Here is a 23305-nt window from a genome sequence, read left to right on the forward strand (position 1 = left end):
CAGTCTAATTCCTGACCATAAAAATGTGGTGTGCAGCTACTGTAATGTAACTGTAGGAAAACTGGAATAAAAAAGAGTTCAGTTCTTGTACTGCTTACGCACTGTAGCACCTGTAAAACATAAGAAGTTGAACACGTTCCTACCTTTCTCATACATTTACCTATTCATTCCTAGGTATGAATGTGAGGAATCCTTCACAACTCTGAATGTAGATATAAGGAATCACCAAAACCTTCTCGATTCTTTGGAACAGTACGTCAAAGGAGATTTATTGGAAGGTGCAAATGCATATCATTGTGAAAAATGCAACAAAAAGGTAATGCTTCCTTATAAATTAAATTTGTGTGGAACTGTGATGTTACAGCTGTACTATGTTCAGCCTTAGTTCATGTTCAGGGAAGAAAAGTCATCTTTTCATTACTCAGTTTGGTATTTGGTGAGAGTAAATGAATGGAAATTTGAGAGCTGGTAACTGTTCACGTCCTTTTTTAGGTGGACACAGTGAAACGCTTGTTGATTAAGAAGTTGCCTCCAGTTCTTGCAATCCAGTTGAAACGATTTGATTATGACTGGGAAAGGGAATGTGCAATCAAATTCAATGATTATTTTGAATTTCCACGAGAACTGGACATGGAACCTTACACGGTGGCAGGTGTAGCAAAATTGGAAGGGGATGATGTGAATCCTGAAAATCAGATAATACAAAATGAGCAGTCAGAAAATGAACACTCTGGGAGCACAAAGTACAGACTTGTGGGTGTACTTGTGCACAGCGGCCAGGCCAGCGGTGGACATTACTACTCTTACATTATCCAGAGGAATGGTGGAGATGGTGAGAAGAATCGGTGGTACAAATTTGATGATGGAGATGTGACAGAGTGTAAAATGGATGACGATGAAGAAATGAAAAACCAGTGTTTTGGGGGAGAGTACATGGGCGAAGTGTTTGACCACATGATGAAGCGAATGTCCTACAGACGCCAGAAGAGGTGGTGGAATGCTTACATTCTTTTTTATGAACGCATGGACACGATAGACAAAGACAATGAACTAATAAAATATATTTCAGAAATCGCTATCACCACTAAACCCCACCAGATTAAAATGCCCTCAGCCATTGAGCGAAGCGTGCGGAAGCAGAACGTGCAGTTCATGCACAATCGGATGCAGTACAGCCTGGAATATTTCCAGTTCATAAAGAAGTTGCTTACTTGTAATAGTGTCTACCTAAATCCTCCTCCAGGTTAGTATGGTAGTGTGATAATTATGGATTCATTTCTTGCAAGAAGAATTTTGGTTTGTGTGGCCAAGGATTTATCTAGCCAGTGAAAATTTGGTGTGTCCTGCTTTGAATACTCTTGTCCTTGTGGACTTTCGCAGTTGGACACCTGCTGTTCAGTTGTTCATCAGTGATAAACTTGCCAGCATATTTAGCACAAAATACTTTGATAAACTATCAGCTATTACTCAGTTGCTGTACTAAATCAAGTTAAAATGCTCAAGTTTGAGGGCTCTTTTGTTGAAAACAGTTCTCAAAGATGAGATGCTGAATTTGTAAAAGTCAGACATATGTTAACCTCCAGGTACCTGTATTAAAGCTTACATTTTCAAATGATACATTATAGAAGCTAGAGGCTATTTTGATCCAGTTTCTTCTAAAATTGGGACACCATGTCAGACAAAACAGTAATCTGAAATCAGTTAAATTATTAAAAGTTGCTTTTACTTTGTCTACATGTGAGTATTCTGATTTTTCTTTAGGACAAGATCATCTGTTGCCTGAAGCAGAAGAAATAACTATGATTAGTATTCAGCTTGCTGCTAGATTTCTCTTCACCACAGGATTTCATACAAAGAAAATAGTCCGTGGCCCTGCTAGTGATTGGTATTTTGTCTTTTAACAATAATTACAATTTTGGAAGTTTGATGTCTCTTAAAAGATCCCATTTAGATACATGGTGAAGGTGCACATGAAAAGGGGGAAAATTTGAGTAGAAGATACTGGGAAGAATTTGAGCCCTAAAATATCCTGCCGATCTGAACAGCTTCAAATTTAATTTTCCAACAGAGCTTGAATGTGTCTTTTTGTCTGTCTTTTAAAAAGAGTGAAAGAATGGAAGCTGTCACTAGCACAGAACTAACAGGTTATGTTTTCTGAAAAATTCAGAATGGTTTTTACATTGTTTGAATCGTTCTTAACAAATCTCTTCACAGCCCATTGTTGCAGTGTATATTTGTATTCTGTTTGTGAAACATGTATATAGTGTCTGAGACACTGTTGGCAGGGTATTTTATGTACATTGCTACAGAGCCTGTAATTCAAATCCACACTGTGACAAACAGTCCTATCTTAAGGACCTTAAGCTGGGTTATTCTCTGCTGGGGAAAGGAGTGTGCCTTACTACTGGTCAAATTGGAGAGAAAACCTAGTATTCATGGCTGGTAGTTTACCAGCTAGTTACTAGTAAGTAGTTGTGTAATACATGGCAAATTTGTACCCCCAGTAGCAACTTCCAGAGTAGCTTAAGTTACTCCTTTTATTTTAAGAGATCAAAAAGAATTGAGATATTCCTGCTGGAAGGACAGAGTAATGCAAGACCCTCTCTGAAACATATTTTAGTCTTTGGGTATTGGTTTTTCATTTTGTGGGGTTTTTTAAGATCTGTAAATGGGACTATAAATTCTTGTTAGGTTACATATTTAATGATGTGTTGTATACACAGCTTATGAAATCCACCTGTGTTCTCTGCTGCTCACCCTCTTCCCCAGTTGCAGTACAGAGAGAATGGTGGCTGCAAAATAGGACCTGCTTTGAGGAGTAGTTTAGGGGTGTAATGCCGTCTTAATTCTTACAGGTGATAGAAGTAAAATGCTACAGTTAAGTGTTAGGTTTTTAATTGAGGGTTATCTTCCATTTGTGATTGCTCATAAGAGTATCACTATAAGAACTACAAATTATCTGATTAGAATCATTTTGTGAACAAAAATGTTTGCGGATCACCTGTAACACATATTTTCTTCAAACTCTGCAAAAGAGCATGTCTGCCAGAATTCACTAATGTCTGCATTTGGTCATAATGGTGTCATCTCCTGTTTCAGGTATGATGCCCTGTGCATCCTGCTCCGTCACAGCAAGAATGTACGCTTTTGGTTTGCACACAACGTCCTTTTTAATGTTTCAAACCGCTTCTCTGAGTATCTCCTGGAATGCCCCAGTGCAGAAGTGAGGGGTGCATTTGCAAAACTTATAGTATTTATTGCACATTTTTCATTGCAAGACGGACCATGTCAATCACCTTTTGCCTCTCCTGGACCTTCCAGTCAGGTATTTAATTTTCTAATGAAAAGCTTTTGAAACTTACTCTTTCTTCCTCATAAGCATTTAGTGTAAAGTAAGCTCTGGAGTAGATGCATCAGTGTTAGCTGGAAAGCTGTACAGCCCATTTTGCACTACAAAACAGGATATAACTCAACCAGTTAGTGAGAGAGTTGCTGTCAGAGGGCTTCAGTTTCCCCTCATTTGTAAATCTCTGTGAAGGCTCAGTGGGAGCTTTGAGTAGGGAGTGTGAAACCTGCAAAATAAAACCAGTGGCTATTTTAGTGAAGTAATGTGTAGGGAAGTGAACCCTTGTTTTTATTTAGAACTTCAAAACAAACAAACAAGCCCCCACAAACAGGCAGACGCTAACCTGAAAATCTGCAGGAGTTCAGTAAGTTTTAATCCCATGTATCTTGCAACAGTGAAATTGTCAAAAATTGTAACTTGGTGTAGGAGTAGACAGTGAATTGCCTGATTTTACACACCTAGAACTGACAAAAAAAAAGCCTATATGTTACTGTAATACTTGTGATAACAATGGCTTTGTTTGGACTCTATTAAAAAAGGTAACCTTTTCGAGCCTTTGCTTTGTCATGTTTTTAATGTCTGCAGTGAGGCACTTTTTGCTTACATGGTTTCACTCACCTTCTCAGAATGTTTCCATTACAGTGTCTGGCAAAAGAATTTGTGTAAAATTAAAGTTAACACAGGCTTAGGAAGTGTTTTATATCACAAGGTATTTGAGATACACCTGTAGAGGTAATTTGGTTTTCTTAGTCTATGAAGTTAACAGTGGAATTGCATGTGTGTTTCTTGAGTATTTAGGCCTGTCTGCTATTGGAAAAAAAAGCCCAGTTAGAAGTTTCTATAGCTGCCTAATTTCTTGGATTTACATGGTATTGAGTGATGGGAGTCTTACTCCCTGTCTGTCTTTTTCTCTGTGTGAGACACAGAAGACTAACCAGCTGCTGGTACTTCAGAGCTTGTATGAATCCCATACCTTTTAACCAGTTCTGTTCTCTATCATAGTAAAAAGTATAAACTAAATAAAGATATGATAGGTTCAGTCACTAACAGTAGAATTTTTTTCTTTCTGTAGGCTTACGATAACTTAAGTTTAAGTGATCACTTACTGAGGGCGGTACTAAATCTTCTAAGAAGGGAAGTATCCGAACATGGGCGCCACTTGCAGCAGTATTTCAATCTGTTTGTGATGTATGCCAATCTAGGTAAGCAAATTGCTTTAACTGATGAAACTATAATAAACTGAGGCTTTATTAATGATCCAGTTGCAGAGGTAACAGCAGGAGAATCCAGTTTTCCATCCTTAGGCAGATTGTTATCATTACATGTCATATAAACGCTCCCTAGCATCTGTGTTCCTCCTCTTTGGAGTTTGGGGCTTCAGTCTCCCTATCATCCTTGGAAGATAAACATGAGAAGCTTGAAGCAGTAAGACAGTGTCCTGCTGATAGAGGGTGGGGGTGAAATTTTGTAAAATATTTGACCATTGCTGTTTATCAGCTCATGCAGGAAGTAGACAATTTCAAGGAATTTAATTTCCTGTCTCTAAAATTAATCTAGACAATTGTGTTAATTTAATTACACCTGTAATGTCTGTTGCTTTCATATACTTTGCCTACCAAAGTATTATCTGTCTGGCAGGTTTCTGCCATGACCCCCAGAGTAGAATTAATGTTATTGCAGAAAAGAGAGATGCAATTCTTCTGCTCCAACTTCTCTTTTCTTCTTCATTAGCTTTTCATAGTCAGTGCAGTTCAGGCCTCTGAATAGGAGAGCACTCAGAGACTAGATAGGAAAATACAATTTTATTTGTGGGTCTGATCATTGTCACAATCTACCCTGCAGAGATAAACCTGGAAATACTAATACAGTAAGCTGTTGTCCTTGTCTTACTACTGTTACCTGAAGGCTTCTGTATGGATGTAGAGTTCATTCATCAAAAACCACAATAGCATCATTCCTGCATTCTGTGAAAAAGATTAAATTGTCTGACATTTTGAGAAATCAAATAGTAAACTGTTCACATCAAAGCAAGTGAGAGATCAGTTCTACACAGGATGCCACTACAAAACTATCTAGCATAATCAGAAAAAATGCCATAAAAAAGGCACTTACACTTCTTCTTATCAGAAAGATGGAAGGTAAGGTCCAGTTGTGTTTCAGCATAAGAAAAGACTTGGAAATATATGAAAAATTATTACTTTTAACCAAAATAAGAAACACAATGCAAGAAGGGACATAGTGAATTTCCTGGTAAGTACTTGTGTATTATGTGCAAGGTATTCTTGCAGTAAAACCAGGTGTAGGTTTGGATTTTTTGGTTGGTTGGGATTTTGGAGGTTTTCTTACTGATTTTGTAATGTAATTTGCATTTATTACATTGTATGCCACAGTTAGAAATGTCTTAAGTTTGTAATTGATGTATCTAGGACATGATAGAAAAATAACAAAATACACGGGGGGGGGGGGGGGGTGTTTTTCCTATCCTGGGCCTCACAACAAAAGGATTAATTCATTGTCCAAGAGACTTCTCTGAGGCTTTGCTATTAACACAGATGTTACTTGTGGGTTGCTTAAGTGCTAATGAGCACTGTGAAGAAAAGAAACTGTAGTAATATACAACTCCCCTTCAGTGTGATTTTTCAGCTGTATATAGTTTTGTTGTGCATCTTTATTGATTTGGTTATTTTTCCCCAGAAAGTATAAATGAGGCTTTAATAGAACTAAAAAGTTGCAAGTCATGTAAACTCTTGTTATTTTTCTTTTAAAAAAGTCTAAAAATAATGTATTTTCAGTGCCAGAAACAAGATTTTTTTTTTTTTTCCCCTCCCTGCCCCATATAGGTGTAGCAGAGAAGACACAACTTCTGAAACTAAATGTTCCTGCAACCTTCATGCTGGTGGCTCTGGATGAAGGTCCAGGCCCTCCAATTAAATACCAGTATGCTGAGCTGGGGAAGCTGTACACTGTTGTGTCACAACTGATCCGCTGTTGCAATGTCTCATCACGGATGCAGTCTTCTATCAATGGTACAGTAAATTTTAAGATTGCTTTAGATCCATTGACTATATCAGTAAACGTCTTTTTGTGCATGTTTAGCAATTATTTATAAAGTGGATTAGCTGGAAAAATGTTTTGCTTTTATGTGTAGCAGCATCTTTCATTTAAAGACACAAATCTGTTTGCCAGAAGCAAAACTGATTTGTTATACTAAAAAGACCAAGACAGAAATCTGTTCTGTATTTTATGCTGCTTGGCTTATTCCTTAAAAATACTGGGAAATATTTTGTGAAGTAGGAGGTTGCTCATTACAAAGTAGTAATGCTTTTAGAATAGTTTAAGCCCATTATAAAGAGTTGTCCAAAGATGTTTTTATCCTGAGTAGGCGATAAAAAAATAGACTACAGAAATAATATGTACAGGAAAACCACCATAGCAGGTTTTGAGATAACTAATAGTGCTTACCACTGAAGAGATATTGCATTGGTTTAGGTAGCTCTTGATTATGATTTGGTGCTCATTTAAACTCAAGACAGCAAACAGAAGCCAGCGCTTCAATTTGTAAAAGATAAAGAATCAGCTGGAAATTGATTAACCAGAGTGTAAAGCATTAACATTTCCAGTAGCTGAATAGAGTGGAGTTATTTTTGAGAAATGGTGACAGAATATTGGGCCATGTGGACTTTATAGCCTGTATCTGTACACGTTCCGCTAAGCATATTTTAGAAAACCTAATTAGAAATCTGTAGAGAAGCTATTTAATGGCAAACTCATTACAGCTTGATGTGTCAGGCTATAAAGTCAATAGGCTAGACTATGCTATAGTGAGATTAATGAACTGAAAATTTTACTGTGCTGTAATAAGCTTCAGAATCATGTGGCAGTTTTGCTTGGGGTTTTTTCCAGTGCATTACTTGAAGCCTAAACTGAAAAGATATTCTACCTGTGAAAAATAGTTGTATATTCACTGTAGTCATAATATTGTACTAAAAAAGATTACTTGTATGAACTTTACTTTGACTACTAATTATGATTACTGTTTGCATAATAAAGTTATTTTTTGCTTCAGCTTACTAAGCTGGAAAAGTTCTCCCTTGGACTTCTGGGCATCTTCAAATAATAACTCAAAACACTGCTAAATTTAGAAACATCAAGAGCAAATCAGCATTCTTTCACTACACAAAATGAAGCTGACTAAAAAGATATATTAATTACAAAAGTGTATTTATTCTCTGCATTCCAGAGATGCAGATGGGACCGTTTTAACATAGATATTCCTCTGAACACTTTTGCATTGTCTTGTGAAGTAAACAGACACTTAAAATATGACTTGGGCTGTGTTACACAAGCAGTGAAATAGATAAATTTGGGAGATAAGAGGATTTCTCTGAGGAATCTCAGTGATTTCTCCGCTTGCATATGAACATGTCTCCAGCTGTTCTGCTTTGATTGTCACTGCATAATCTTATCAGAGAGGGAGAAGTAGCTCTCTCAGGTAGCAAGTGTCAAGCTTCACAAACATAAAAATCAGTTATTTCATACCATTTTTTTTCAAAGAAAGTCAGCTGTTAAGGGAGTGTTTGTGTTTTTTCTCCACCTATGTTTTTTGGTAAGTTACACCAGTTTGTATTTTGAAGTGTCTACACTAAAAGTACTTCAGCACTTTTTAATCTCTAACAACTGTTTGTTCCAGGTAATCCCCCACTTGCCAACCCTTATGGTGATCCTAATTTATCTCAGCCTATAATGGCACTTCAGCAGAACGTAGCAGACATTCTGTTTGTGAGAACTAGTTATGTAAAGAAAATTATTGAAGATTGCAGCAACTCTGAGGAGACCATCAAGTTGCTTCGTTTCTGCTGTTGGGAGAATCCTCAATTCTCTTCCACAGTCCTCAGTGAGCTACTTTGGCAGGTAAAAGTAAAAAGCTACGAGAAAGATGGGATTAAAAATGTGTATGATTCTGCATTTATATGTAAGAATGTTGTATTAAATACTGCACAGGTGCTTGATATATAAACTTTCCTCGAGATGGCATCCTCTGTCAGTCTTTACAGTCTTGGGTCTGTGCATCACATTGGAGTACTGCAGGAAGTGCTTTATGAGTTTAGGGAAGCAATCAACCTTTAACAAGTCAGGAATGATGTGTTAAGTGTGGAGAGTAGACCGAGGTGGTGGTTGTGTATTTCAACAGCCTCTGTTAAAGCTTTCTGTCATTATCCATAAAAGAGATTCGTAGATGGCATGGGAAGTTGAAATAATTTCCTAAAAACTCCCTTGTATTTATGTCAAGTATGTTCGTAAGGTTCTTTTTACAAGTCTGCAGAACATATTTGGCTTCAGACCCAGCAAATAATCTTTGATACTGTCTTATAGTTCCGTTGTAATCTCTGTAAGGTCAGTTACACTTTTCCACTGCAAATAAAATTTTTTACTTCTGTTAGCCCATCTTTATATTTGCACATTTATTTTCATGTAACATCACATTTTTCTATGTCCCTTTGTTTGACACTTGAAAGGATCATAAAAATCACTTTACTGATATTTTGCTAGCCATGTATTTTACATTTTAGAATAACCTTTGAAGATAACCTGTGAACACTGCCTAAAAGCAATGCCAGTGCATAATGCCATTTTGTAATTTTGCTTTTCTGAAGGTATTTTTTAAGGTACTTTATTCAGCATGTCGTGCTTGGGGCTTCAGATGTGGGGCTTCCCTGTGTCACAAAGTCATAAAGAAACATTTTGGCTTTTACATAACCTACTATATTTCAAAACAAAACAAAATTGCAACCCGCAAAATTCCTGACACAACCAACACTTTCTAGAAAATAAGTATTGTAGCTTGAAATATCCTTTGAATTAGAGTAGACTTCAAATGAATTGTGTACTTGTATTTCACTGTGTAAGCTGCATGCCTCAAGGAATGCTTTCTTATGTTTTCTGCATTTTCACTTTTTAGGTTGCATATTCATATACATACGAGCTTCGACCTTATTTGGATCTGCTTCTGCAAATCCTGTTAATTGAGGACTCCTGGCAAACGCACAGGTCAGTATTTACGTGTCTTTTTATAGTTCAATATTGTTCTGTGCAGATTGTTTTTCCAGTGGTTCTGTTGCTAATCCTTTCAACTGATCCTTTGATCTTTACATAGGTTTGTTTTAAATAGGTATTAAATCAAAATTCACATATCAAGCATTTTTTCATGGTTTTATCTGAAGTTCTGAGATAAGTACAATTTTTCACCTTCCTTACTATTGAGAAATTCGTTAAAAAGCCAGGACTTCTCACATACAAGAGAATGTGCTGTTTAGGTTAACCTCAGTGGTCTCCCTGTGAGATGCTCAGATTGATTCTTAGAAACATCCCCTTCAGGTGGGTCAGTGGCAGCCTGGGCTTGCTCAGGAGCACATCAGTTGTAGGAGTGGTACCAAGACATGCATAAAGTGTGGCAGAAAAGTATATTTCACACATAAGTATTCTCTGTATGATCACATTTCAAGAGAATTGTAACTTCAGCATATTACACATTAATTCAGTTTAAAACCTAATTTTTGTATGTCTACAAAATAAAGCTTTTGAAAGTTATCAATTTTTCAGAAGTTTATTATAGAAGTAGTAGGTGAGATAACACAAATGTCACCAATATGCTACCTGTCAGTGTTCCAGAATGTCACTGTTTCATAATAAGCAGTTATAGGTAGTATGGCATTTACTGAATCATTTCCAACTCTGTCTCATAGGACATTTCAAATACTTTAAGTGAGAGCACACTTGTTGGGTATGTGCACTCCTGTCCTTAGCTGTGGAAGCAGGCTGCTCTTTTAGGATGTTACCAATTGCCTGGCCTTATTTTAGGAGGGACTCAAAGGAGATGGTGATCTGGCTTAACCACACTCCAAAACATGGTGACTGAGTTGTAGGGATTTCTTAATTTTCTTTATGGGAATTGCTATGCATAAATAATGCAGTTATCTTATATTTTCTTCTGCATAAACAAATAATTCCATAAAATAAGTCCACAGAATGTTGGAGGATGGGCATAGTTTAATAGAAATGAAATAAAATAATGGATTTTTAGGGTTGAACTGCAGGTGAGAAATCATGGAAGTGGTTGTTGGGGATAATGCTCTATTTGGAATAACAGGGTATGAAGGAGGTGGAATGTTGTGATATGGCTTCCCTGGAGAAGTACATCACTCCATGTTCCATTGCAGTGTCAAGAGTAGCACTGCTGTATGGAATTGTGTTAGGCTTCTGCAGAGGGTATTAAATGGCCAGCTCCAGTCATCCACTGACTTCTTGCTGCCACTTCTGGCTGTAGCTTGAAGTACTTGTCTCTGCCCTGTTCTTGGTTTTGCTATGATCATCAGAGAGTTTTAATGATCTTTGTCTTTAAAAAACAAACAAACAAAACCCCACCAAACAGTGAAATTGTCCATGGTAAATGGTGTCCCATAACTCCTGGGAAACAAGCCTGATCTGACCTTGGGCAGTGTGCATCCCTTGGGGCAACTTGTCTTCTGGTACTGCAGGATCACTGCTGCTGGCCCTTGGCTTCAGACCCACTCTCTTAAACTTCTCTTGATTGGACAAATTCAAGTGCCAAGTTTGGATGGTACAAGTACCATTAAATTAAATTAACTGAAGTAAAGCTCATCACTGCTTTACAGATGGAGCCTGGGCTGACTGCTGCCAGGGCTATGAGGAAAGAGGGCAGTTACTTTCCCTGTCATGAGTGTAGCTCTTTGAGACATCAGTATAATTTCTGTGCCCCCTCTGACTTTTTCTCAAAGCCAAAAGTATGTCAGTTCTGGGTTTTTGCACAGTTTCAGGGTAGTAATTAATTCCTCTATCCTGTTCAAGAGCAGAAAGCACAGAAACTGGGCTTAGTTGTAGGGAATGCCCAACTAACTCCCTTATCCCCATGCACAAGTATGTACCATTCATTCCCCTTCAGAGGAGCTGCCTGTAAAGGGTGTCTTTGAGAAGCATAACCGAGTGTAAGTAATCATTCTGTTGTGGATTTAAGTGTTCCAATTCTGTAAGGACCTACTGGGTTAACAGGGCTGGTCTGTAAATGCAGTAGATACTTCAGTAATAAAAATGAAACTGTTAAAGTTGATTACTGTGACTAGAATTAATCATACTTGCATTTTTTATATATCTTGTTCAGTTACATTTTTAGCATGTTTGGTAATATTTGAACTAAGTTATATATATGTGACATGCCAGGTTAATTTTCTGATTTTAAAAAAACATCTTGAGTAGCACCAGAAGTCAGAACATCAACTGTCCCTTTTATAATTACATTGTATATAGAGCCTTAATTCAAATCCTAAAACTCTTTAACACTTAAAGTTTTGTCGTTGTTTTGGTTTGTTTTTTTCTAGGATTCACAATGCACTTAAGGGAATCCCGGATGACAGGGATGGACTCTTCGACACCATTCAGCGCTCGAAGAATCATTATCAGAAAAGAGCTTACCAGTGTATAAAGTGCATGGTAGCTCTCTTCAGCAACTGCCCTGTAGCTTACCAGATCCTTCAGGTGATACATTTTATTCTGTTTCTTGCTGCTTTTCTCCCAGTTCTATGTTTAAAAAAAACCAAAACCAAACCCCACCATTCTATAGTTTTTAACACCTTGATTAAATTACACCTTCCAGGTACAACTCATTTGAACCTCCTGTATCAAAAGGTCATTATATGGGATTGAAAGTAGTTTGGTTAAATTCACACTCATTTGCAGCTGTGATGCAGCTGCAACTCTGCAGACTTCATTTCAAATTCAAAGTTTTCTTTGGGGAAAAAAGAAACAGCAGCTCTTTTAAACAGCAGCTGATAGGTTGGTGGTCTTTTCTCTGACAGCTGATGTATAGGAAAGGAAAAATACTTCTGTTTTCAACAATAGAGGAAATAATTGTGAATTGTTCATATTCCATCTGCAGAGCAATGGCGATTTGAAGAGAAAATGGACCTGGGCAGTGGAATGGCTTGGAGACGAGCTGGAGCGTAGACCATACACTGGCAATCCCCAATACACCTACAATAATTGGTCTCCACCAATACAGAGCAATGAAACATCAAATGGCTACTTCCTAGAGAGGTCACACAGTGCTAGAATGACTCTTGCAAAGGCTTGTGAACTCTGCCCAGAGGAGGTAAAGAATTAATTTGACTTTCAATTTAAAAATTGAGTCAAGTGCTCCTGTAAATAATTAGCCTTAGCAACAGTCTCCACTCATTAAAGAGATAAAACATTTCATAAGTATTTTATAAATATGGATTTATATTTTTATTTTTCAGTTTTTATTACTGTTCCCATAGGCATCTGTCACTTACAGAATTAGCAGTATAGAATTGAAATTGACCCTTTAAAGTAGATTGAACGGGTGTATATTTCCAGTAACACGTTGATAGAGGAAATTTTTATTCAGTACAATACAAGCTGTAGGTGACAGAGTGGGGTGGATTTTTTCTCTAAATGTCTAAAACATGACTGGCATGTCTGAAACAATCACTTCCACATAGGATTGGTTCTGGCTAGAGTAATTGTAATATGTTTTACCGAAGTAGATTAAATGGGTTTTTTCAAACTTTAGGAACCAGATGATCCTGATGCCCCAGATGAACATGAGTCTTCTCCACCTGAAGATGCCCCTCTGTATCCCCATTCACCTGGTTCCCAGTATCAACAGGTAACAGCTCTGAGTTAAACTATTTATTCAGAGTTTCAGGTTTGCTTTTTCTAGCATTTATGGTGACCTAAATTATAGCATTTAGCCAGAAGCATGTTATTGTCAAATACCATATTTGGAGGAATAAAGGTACACCTCCATTTCACCAGGAGCAGTTTCACCATCAGAGCTTCAGGTGAGAATTTTAACAGATTAGGGATTAATCATCCACAGAAAGAGCAGAGAGATTGATGCAATCACAGCCTAGTGCATACTGAATTGGATTCTGTTGTATCTACTGGTATTGATAATATTTTGTGAGTTGCTTTCTTGTTTTCAAGTATAAGATCAAGTCTCAAGGCCTGAATTTGGATAACTGGAAGGCTTTTGGAAAAAAGCAGATGGCTTTGTTGCCATGTAACTTGTGCTATAAACACTGATCTCTAAATCTTAAGTACATATGAAATCCAGATTGGGTTTTTTTATGTTAAATGGCTGTTTTGTTAATGCTTTCTAGTGGAAAGCCAGATCTGGAAGAAATCATAACTAGGATCTTCTTATTGAATTGACTAAATTATTAGATCCCTCACTTAGTTGCCATTTTTTGTTCCAATTCATTTTGTATATTCCAAATCTGCTAATTTAATTTCCTTTCCTGCCCAAATCCATTTTCCCCTCCATCTTGCTTTCCTTACTTGATGTTCTCAGCAGAGCAGTTGGTAAGTCATGCAGATTTTCCCACGCCTTCCTGAACTCCCGAGCTCAGACACATTCCGTAACCTCACCATTGCCTTTGTCATGTGTTCACTTTCCTGCAAGAGATGGCATTTCTCATTAACACACACACAATCCTCATACTCTTAGTTTCTCCACAAATTCTGCAAAAAAGTGGATAAATGAGGTGTTTTCGTTTTGCCAGATCTGTGTGTGACTTTTTTAATTGGGGCAGAGCATTTGCAGAAAACTGCTGGTCTAGATTTCATTCAGTTCTGTAACAGTGAGGTTTCCCCTTTAAAAATTAAAGTATGCTGCATAAACACACGTTTGCTTTTTCCATTGTTTTAGGGAAAAAAATCAAGCTGGTTGAATCTGTTAATAAAATGTGTGCACGGTTTAATGTGACAGCACATAGGCAACTTCTCTTGGTCTCCTTTTTTCCTTTCTTGCTACTTTTGCTTTGCATGTAACTGTGATTCAAAAGATGAGACTACTGTTTCAACTGATCCTTTTATCTTTACAAGTTGAAAGTTCGTTTCCCTTGTGCGTAAATTGGCAAAGTAAGTGAAAGGTGTGAATCAGAGAACCAGCTGGGATGTGTGTTTATAGGGATGTAGGTACATGAGAAGTTGGTGTCCTTGAAGATACTTTGCAGTGGTCTGAGTGGAAAGGGGGAAAGCAGGAAGTCAGGAGGCAGCCCACAGGTTTAAATCCCTTTGAAATGTGTGTGCTTTGTTGCAGAATAACCACGTGCATGGACAGCCATATACGGGCCCGGCAGCACATCATATGAACAACCCTCAGCGAACTGGCCAACGAGCACAAGAAAACTACGAAGGCAGTGAAGAAGTTTCCCCGCCTCAGACAAAAGATTAGTGAAATGCACATAATCAATTAACTTGCTCCATCAAGACTGTGCACCCAGGCCTTACAGTCCAACCTTTCTCTGTGTCTGGCTAATATTTAAAACTAGAAAAACTATTCCTAATCAACATGGAGTGGAGAGTCTATTCACTGTCTTATCTGCAGAAAATTGCTGTCAATATATAACCCGCCTGCAGTGGAAAGTGTATAGTGTTTTGTAATAAATGGCCTGATGCTAATGTGTAAATGGCAAAGGTGTATATAGTATATTAATGTTTGACTGTTAATTCTTGAGCAAGAAGCATTTTTTTTGTCTTGATGAGACTCACAGATCTACAAAAACAAAAAAGTAATTTCTTGATATATCTGCTGCGCTCTGCAACCAGTGTTGCCTGCCTCATGGCAGTTGGATCAACTCCTTTACGAAAAAGCCTATCCATGTCAACCACAAAAATAGTTTCATGTTAATTCTTTGCCACTGGAGTCGATTTTACTATGAGCAACATAATGGCTGGTAACCTTTTAATTATTTGGTTGATGTGGAAAATTGGTGATGTAACATTGTTTCTAGATCTTTTTTCATTGCCTTTTTCATTCTGGTATTAGGTTAATCACTTTGAAGCTATAGTTATGCTGTAACATTTAGCATGGCTTCACACCAAGTTAGTGTAGCCAATGAGGGGAAAAAAAAATAAAAACAAACGTGACAGCAGTTGTCCCAATGTGACAACTGTATTGCTCAGAACTTTTTCTTCTTACACCTAGACTATAAAATGGGGAGGGAAAATGTGACAAACAAGTGGTTTTCAGTTTCACATATGTTCCTCACATCTGATGTTTGACAGTTCTCTCTCTGGGTGGGATAAAGAACACTTAGTTTTCAGTAATAGGAATTTAAAAGATTTAAAACAAATATGCAAAAATTTGCTATGCCAGGATGCCTGGAGCATAATAGACTGTATTTGGTGTGCTTGTTTTGTTTCTTTGGTAGAGCTTATTAGATAAACTTCTAACACTTTCCTTCTACTGCATCCCAGTGAAGTGGAAGTCAACAAAATCACAGAGTACTTGTGAGTGCCACTGCACCAAGTTAACTTGCTGGTTTTCTGCTCGTTCACAGTTCTACTTGAAAGCGAGAATTGTCTTAGCTCTTTATCCATTATACAGAAAATCTTAACATTAGAAGCAGGGTTTAAATATAAAAGAAACTACTGGTTAGTCAAATACAATTCTGAGGTATCTCTATTCCAGAATAAACATTTGTTTAAAGACTTAAAGAAACACATCAGTAAATACTGTATTTAAATGAAAATTGGTAACTTGAATGTGTGTAATTTTTTTGGAACCTGTCTAAAAACCAAATACCCCTGCAAAACAGATACAGCCCACCCTATACTATTTAAATATTTTGCTGTTTTATTTTATAGAAATTATTTTGCTGAATTCACAAATAGAATTTGATTTAAGAAGAATGTTTTGTCCTGTGGTGTGTGTTGTTTTTTGGGGTTTTGTTTTTTAATGGACTGCACAGGAAGGTGAATTCTGTGCAGTGGCACTATGCTGAATTCTGGAACAACAGTCACATTGAGATTCTGTGCACAAAAAAAAAAATTGGCCCTTAAGAATAAAATAATCAGGACAATTACACTGTAAAAGTTTCTTAATGTGATTTATCTTGTACTTTTTGTATGTTTTTATATATACATATATATATTTAAGAGCACAAGCTTGATGGTGTTTTTTACAAATGAGTTGATAGAAACAAAGCTGCTTATCAAATTAAAGGTCTGTAGTTTTGAAATGAACAATGGAAAATTCAGTCCAAGTGCATTCTTAGGCATTTAGTGTAACAAGGGAGGGACACAGAAGATTTTTGAATATGCTGTGTAGCAATGATCACTTTTATGCTTCCATGTTTTTCCTAGTGCTCAAGTTAATTCAGATTTTTTTCATAGTTTTTTAGTAATACCATTTTACCTGGATTTAGTAAATTTGGATAATATGTTCCCATTTATGTTTGGGGATGCTTGTTGGAGGTTTTAACTAAAAAAATTCTACCCTGAGTTCTCAAGTTGAAATATTTATTTGGACCAGTAATTGTTACAAGCTATCTCAGAGGCAATTATTACGTATTTTGTACTATATAGGTAAAATATATAATGTGCTAGTTCAGCCTTGCCAAATGTGTTTGCTTTTAATAGTGCAATGATTGTAGAGACATGTCAAACCTGTGACACTTTAACCTGTGGCTTTCTCCAGCCATACCCACCCCTGCCCCAGAACTGGGAATGGCTGCAGTGGCAGTTGTTTTCCAGGCCGCAAATTGAGGATATTGTGCATCTTTGTGACATGAAGAAGGATAAACCCGTATTGTTTGCTGCAGCTGTTGCTTTTTAAACAGGTAGCTCCAGTGTAAGGTGCAATGTTTTCTTCACTCTGGGCAAAACCATTTTGAATTGTACTTCTTAACAAATATTGTACAAGCAAAAAGTTTGATATGCACGTTTCTGTCGCAGCATTTTGGCAGGTGACTTTCAGGCAATGCACCTGGCAATACCTCGTTGGTGATGGCACACTTTAAAGCAGTAGCCCTCAAAGTGCCTAAAGATTTAATTCCCCCATCACTGATTTCAGTCCTGTTTTCTGTTTAGAACAGTTTCTAAGGAATCTCTAGTCTTCCATAAAATGAGCCAATAAATAGTAAAGCAATTCCTCATGTTCCTGGCGATGTAACGTGGAATACATAGAAACTGAAAATCCATAGGTGATGTTGAGTCGGGGTTAGCGTGTAGTTTGACCTTGGGGGAAATCCATAACCTTACTGAGCAGAATTTCTCCCTCTTGTACATTTGGATTGTGGTTGTTTAGTGACTAAAATGAGCTTTTAACACTTGCTACTGTCAGTGTTAAAAATAGTACAGCCATATATGAAAAGACTTCAGTCACTGTTTGTGTATCAGTAAATGTACTATGTTTTGGTCACAGAGTTGGTCACCTGCACCTGTGTTACCCCTTTGACAAGAAGGAGATGGCTCAGGGTTCAGTCATAGCTTGTTTATCCTGCAGGACCTGAACTTGTGGGGATGGACAAGCAGAACAGGACTCTGCTTGACTCGGAATTTTTCACATTATTTTCCCTGCTGACTACCAGCTCTGAAAATTTGAGTTCTCTGTTTTTCAAGTTTGCGTATCTTGCTGAAATCAAGCCAGAAAGTAATTAAATTCCCCAATGACTTTTTTTTCTTCTGAGTGAAACTTTAGACAACATGAGAGATTTGTGTTATCGTATTTGCTGTTAAGCCTTCTCAGCCACTCTGTTGTGCCTAGCTTGTGTGTTTTAGCATATGTATCATGAAAAAGCACTTATGGTTCCAAAACTTCCTGTATATTTCCTGAGATCCAGGAGAGAATGAGATTAGCCATTCTGCCAAAGCTAAAATGGGCAAAAATTGGCTGCTGTAGCAATTTACTTCATTTTTGGTTTCAATAAATTTTGTCTACCTCTTAAGTCTTTTGCCAGAAATGAATAGGCTGATAAACTGTGTCAGGGCAAAGTGGCTCCATGTTTTTGTTGGCATGAGTTCCAGTTACTGGGCATTGCAGGGAAGCTTTCAGTGCAATGGATTTAACTAAAAATGAAAGCTAAAGACTGACTTTATGAGTTAGAGGAAGAAGTGGCATGTTAGGAAATTTGCAGAGTAACCAATTAAGCGTTTAAATGTCTTAGTTAAACCTGGTTAAGCCCACACTTTCAAATCCACATTGAAAGCAAATTCTTCTCCCCTGTGATGAAAGGCACACCTTAATTTTTGGTAGGGTTAGATGCTGATGCTAACCTCACATTTCTTAGGGCAGGTGTGGGAGTTTCCCCATTTGTGGCTCTGCTCCAGCACAGCATAATCAGGACAAACAGTAGTTTTGGCTCCCTGTCTTTCCATGCTCTCCATCATGTTCATGACACCACTTTCTCACAGCCATGAGGTCTTGGGAATAAAGTCTGCACCTGCCTTGCCTAGAGCCAGGCAAAAGAGGCGTTCTGGGAGCAGTAGGAAGTGTCTTGTACAAACTCTGTGCTGCACAGTGGTGCTGCAGTGGCAGAAAGCCAAGTGAAAGGATCCCAGCTGCTTCCTGCGGCAGGATTCCTGCTCCTCTTGCAGGTGGTGTGAGGAACGTGACACCAAACCACTCTTAGAACTCAGTGCATTTTCTCCGGGCTGGCAGCTGGGATCAGAGTAATCTCTGTGTGCCCTCTGTGCCATTCCAGGGTGTCCCTGTCCCTGCCTTCCAGTGGTCTTTGGGGATTGCCGTGTCAGCACAGTCACTTGGCTGAGACTTGCCCTCCATTCCAGACTGGAGGAAGGGCTTTAACCCAACCCGAGCACTGTCACTTTTCACACTGTGGAACTTCCTACGGTTCGTACCGTAAATTTCCTTTTATTTCTGCGGTATAAAAGTCTGCCCTGGGCTATTTTAAAGTGTCCAGTAACCATACCTGTGTCTTTTTTTACAAGAGCAAGTGCACAGCCCCACCCCTGCAGTGTCTGTTAGGGTCGGCTGTCCCTGGAAGTGTGTTGACAGAGATTCCAGCCATTAAATTCAGACATCCTCGTCCTGCGCTCTGATTTTCTAATGCAAATTGTGGTGGGTCCATGGATTTTGGCAGCATTTGCACGAGTTCAGTTGATTTCAGCACTGCAAGAGTGGAAGTTAGTGACGTGTGGTGGGGATCAAGCCAGCTCAGTCAGCAGGTGGCACAGAAGACAGCTCTTGTTTGCAGACAAATCAAAACAAGCACGGGGGAACCAGATTCTGAAGGAGGAAAACACTCCTGAATAAGGGCTAACTTCTCACCAGATTTTTAAATACCCAACTGTATTTTTTTAGCTTTAGAACTTCTTGAAGCCACTTTTTGATAATAAAACTGACCTACAGGCTGTTTCCTTGGAAGAATTTAATATAGCCTTAAATCACATCAGCACAATTCTGAAATGACAGGGTCATTGTTCACCGGTCAAAATAATGTGCAAAAAATGTCTTCTACTAGTTTTTAACCATGAGAAAACCTTGAGTAATGAAAACAAGAGGAAAAAGGTTCTATGACTTCACCCACAATCTGACCATAGAAAAACATCCAGTGCAGGAAAATAAGATCATCCCCTTCTCTGTTTCTATAGTATTTAAAATGTCTGATAATTTTCTTTCTTAATTTGCCACTGCTATTCCAGGGAGTTGGTGTATTTTGCCCAAAGTGGTGTGAGCTGCACAGTCTGCAGCTTCCGTGTGGGTTTGCAGTGACGTCCCCTTTAGTCTGTACCAGAGCAAAATCCTTAAATGTTTGTTTTTCCCCCGTAAGCCATTCCCCAATCCACATTTCTGTTGTGGTGATGTGCTGTTCATGTTTTCAAACAATGCCCAGGGCTGGATGAATGCTTTCCAAGTGTGGTTTCACCTGAGCCATTAAGTGAGCAGTTCTGTTCCTTTGCTGTAGTGATACCTCTGTAGGTGCAGCTTTTAAAGGTATTGGCCTTTTTTTGTAGCTTTATTTATTGAAATGCTGCTCAGTTCTTGTCCCTCACTCTTAAATTCCTGTCCATCATTTCTTGTGATTCTTTCTTACAGAGTTTTTCACTCTGAATTGCAAGGATCATTTTTATAGTGAATATTTTTGTATTTTCTTGGAATCAAATCCCTTCACTTTCCATGATGGTTGTTTACCTCCTGTTTTTACCTACACCTGCCATCTTGCTGTTTGCTACTGCAAGAAAACCCCCCAAAAAACCCCATGTTTTCCAGGCAGCCTGGAGCTTTTCACAGTGCAGTAGCAGCAGCCACAGCCTTGACCAGGTGGGCTTCGTCATCTCTTAAATCTTCTCATCATTTACATGGGATAGGAGAGTTTTGTGCTACTGATGGCAGTCTGGAATTCTAATAGCTTGTAGATTATTGGGTTTCATTGGTTGCTTGTTGTTTGGGGTATTTTTTCCCTTCATTTTCTATCTTGAACCATTATTCTACAGGTGAATAAAAACAGTAGGTTTTGCTGGAATCTACTCTGGAAAAGAAGGCTGATTGAAAACTTGGACACTTAATATACTTGATTGTATTTAAATATCTGGTAGGTGCTTTAAAGTCCTTGAAAGATCTTCTGGAAGGAAATTCCAAAGCTTAGAAATGTGAAGATTAGTTCTTAGGACTTACTGATAACTCACCAATTTTATCTGCCTGCCCTGTGAGTGACTAAGGACTGGTGAAATAGCAGAAATGAGAATATTTTGCTGAAGGGAGAGGTCATGCTGTGTGAAATCCCTGGGGAACTGGAAATGGGCTTTGCCTGGCCCCACACACCCCTCTGGCAGCAGCTCGTGAGCCTTCCCGGTGTGACCTGTCCTGACCCACAGGGGCCTCCCTGGGCACCAGGAACTGTTCCGAGCAGGAACTTCAGACTAAGTAGCATGTAAAGCATTTTCTATTCTTCTTCTTCTCTAAGATCTGTACCGAGTCTAATCCTCTGAGCAAATACAGACAGGGAGTGGGCTGAGCGAGGGCCTTCGCAAGCTGCTTCTGTGAATACTTTCTACCTCTTGTCGTTCATTGCCGGCGGCTCCGCCGGGAGCGGCTCCGGCCGTGTGAGAGCTGCCCTGGGCCAGGCCGAGGTGCACAAATTCCTGGTGGGGCTGTTTGCTGGGCAGGCGTGGGCAGTCCCCGCCTCCCTGGGGATAAATGGAAGCGGTCGAGGTACCTATGTTTGCATCCAAGTGAAGGAACTGGCGTTTCTCAGGTGGCTCCGTGAGGACTCACAAACACTTTCTCAGCCTCTCGTGCTGCCTCCTGCGTGAAGCAGCATCAAATCCTCTCACAATTAATGTTCAAATAACGCAGCAACCGCAGGAAGGGACTTGGTTTTCCAGCTGTGTCAGTGAGGGTTTAGAAAGGGAGAGATGTGGGAATGTGAAAAGCCAGGATTCTGCAGATCAACCCAGGTGTTTATCTAGAACAAAGAAATGTTACTGATTGCTACTGTGGTTGTGTGTAAGACTGAAATGATGAAAGAGAACTGTAACCCTCCCACTCCGAGTCTGAGAGAGACCTGGCACTGGCTTTCTGAACACTTCTGCAACCTGAACCAAAAACCTGCTGTGGGAATGTAGACTTACCATAGAGCTGTGGAAGAAAACTTCAATCGTGTCACTTCTCTCGGTCTTCAGAGCAGTCAACATGGTTTTGATGTAGGTTTTAGATTATGTATATATAAATCTGATTGAAGTACCAACAGCAAACCATAAATAAAATGTGGACTTAATTGAAGAACGGGCTAGTGGAGGCCTCTTGTGTTGAATTTATTAAAATACAATATAATGAAGTTGTTGGAGGAGACTCGTTCTGGTGAAGACAGGGAAATAAAGCTGGGGTATCCTCCAGTTGAGCCAGGTTTGCTGCTGCCTTTGCACCTCCTGTAGCACCCACAGAGCAGCTGCAGTGGCTGGAAACGGGCTGGGACTGCTCCTGGCATCACCTCGTGCCTGTGAGGGCCAGAGGCTCTGGGAGTGGCAGCTGCCTCTCGGAGCGAGTGGCTGCCTGCTCCAGGGACAGGTGTCCTGTCACATTCCAGGCCAAGAGGAGCTGCTGCAGCTGTTGGGAAGCTGCTGTGACCCCTGTGCCTGCCACGTGCCCCTTGCTTTGCTCTGCCACAGCAAGGCCCATCACCCAAAGGAATGTGAGGTGGGTGTAATGGAGAGCTGCTGGAAACCTCTGGTTCCCCAAATTTGCTCTTGAAGATACACAAATGAAAGTGGAAAACAGTGGCAAATTGCTGGGAATTTGTGATACTAACATTGAATTTAAAAAAATTTTAGAAGACATCATGGAAGCAGGTGACACGAGAGGTTCCACCTTGGCATGAGGAAGAACTTCTTTACAGTGAAGGTGGCAGAGCTCTGGAACAGCTGCCCAGGGAGGTTGTGGAGTGTCCCTCTCTGGAGACATTCCAAACCCACCTGGACGTGTCCTTGTGTCACTGCTCCAGGTGACCCTGCCTTGGCAGGGGGTTAGACTGGGTGATCTCCAGAGGTCCCTCCAACCCAGACAATTCTGTAGCACCTGAGTTTATCCTTGGTCAGTTCAGTTGATGTCGCCCATCTGAGTGGACATGAGTGTGAATTCTCTGGACATCGACATGTTGGCAAAACATGAGACTTCAGGATACACTTTGGATGTGTCCCAGCAGATCATTGCCAGGTGGGGGGGTGCTGTAAACTGGGAGAAGAAAGCTTTCGAAGAAGACAGCAAAAATGTAAAACAACTCCCACAAATGTTTCTGTTCTCACATTTCTGAGAATTTGTTAATGCCACAGGACAAAAAAAGCCATTTTTTAATATAACTTCTGTGGAGGCTGTAATGGTTTATTGATCACCCAACTCCCTGAAACCTTTTAGAATTTGGGCTCCTATGGTTTTTACATTAGCTGAAAATACAGCCCAAAGCATTTCCCTTGGATTTGATAGATACTTACCTGGTAACTTCAGCATAACAGCCAGGATCATTTTCTTGCTCCTGGAGTTTATTTCCCTCTCATCTTTTTGTGGAAACTCCCCAGAGGGGTTTGCTCTGGCCTCTTTCTACCTCACACTGTTTCCTTGCATCTCCCTCTGCAGTTCCTCCCTGCCTGCTCCGGTGTGTAGCACGTTGTGGATCCTCCTGC

General features: G+C 39.2%; 1 protein-coding gene across 4 annotated transcripts in view; it reads left to right on the top strand.

Moving 5' to 3' along the window:
• Nucleotides 1–21911, top strand: part of USP9X (ubiquitin specific peptidase 9 X-linked) — a 100922-nt gene extending 79011 nt beyond the window's left edge. For 2 of the 4 annotated variants that reach the window (XM_048289459.1, XM_048289469.1), the window contains exons 34-45: nucleotides 175–316; nucleotides 493–1243; nucleotides 1762–1885; nucleotides 3100–3325; nucleotides 4419–4548; nucleotides 6187–6372; nucleotides 8037–8257; nucleotides 9306–9394; nucleotides 11740–11896; nucleotides 12297–12509; nucleotides 12951–13046; nucleotides 14484–21911. In XM_048289459.1, the coding sequence (XP_048145416.1) occupies nucleotides 175–316; nucleotides 493–1243; nucleotides 1762–1885; nucleotides 3100–3325; nucleotides 4419–4548; nucleotides 6187–6372; nucleotides 8037–8257; nucleotides 9306–9394; nucleotides 11740–11896; nucleotides 12297–12509; nucleotides 12951–13046; nucleotides 14484–14618 (2470 nt within the window). In that variant the 3' untranslated portion in view covers nucleotides 14619–21911. Of the gene's footprint in view, nucleotides 1–174; nucleotides 317–492; nucleotides 1244–1761; nucleotides 1886–3099; nucleotides 3326–4418; nucleotides 4549–6186; nucleotides 6373–8036; nucleotides 8258–9305; nucleotides 9395–11739; nucleotides 11897–12296; nucleotides 12510–12950; nucleotides 13047–13733; nucleotides 13745–14483 lie in introns of all 4 variants that reach the window. The other 2 variants (XM_048289477.1, XM_048289485.1) reach the window with 2 other exon arrangements.
• Nucleotides 21912–23305: the final 1394 nt, after the last annotated feature.

Source organism: Corvus hawaiiensis, chromosome 2 (genome assembly GCF_020740725.1).
Source record: "Corvus hawaiiensis isolate bCorHaw1 chromosome 2, bCorHaw1.pri.cur, whole genome shotgun sequence".
Taxonomy (NCBI): domain Eukaryota; kingdom Metazoa; phylum Chordata; class Aves; order Passeriformes; family Corvidae; genus Corvus; species Corvus hawaiiensis.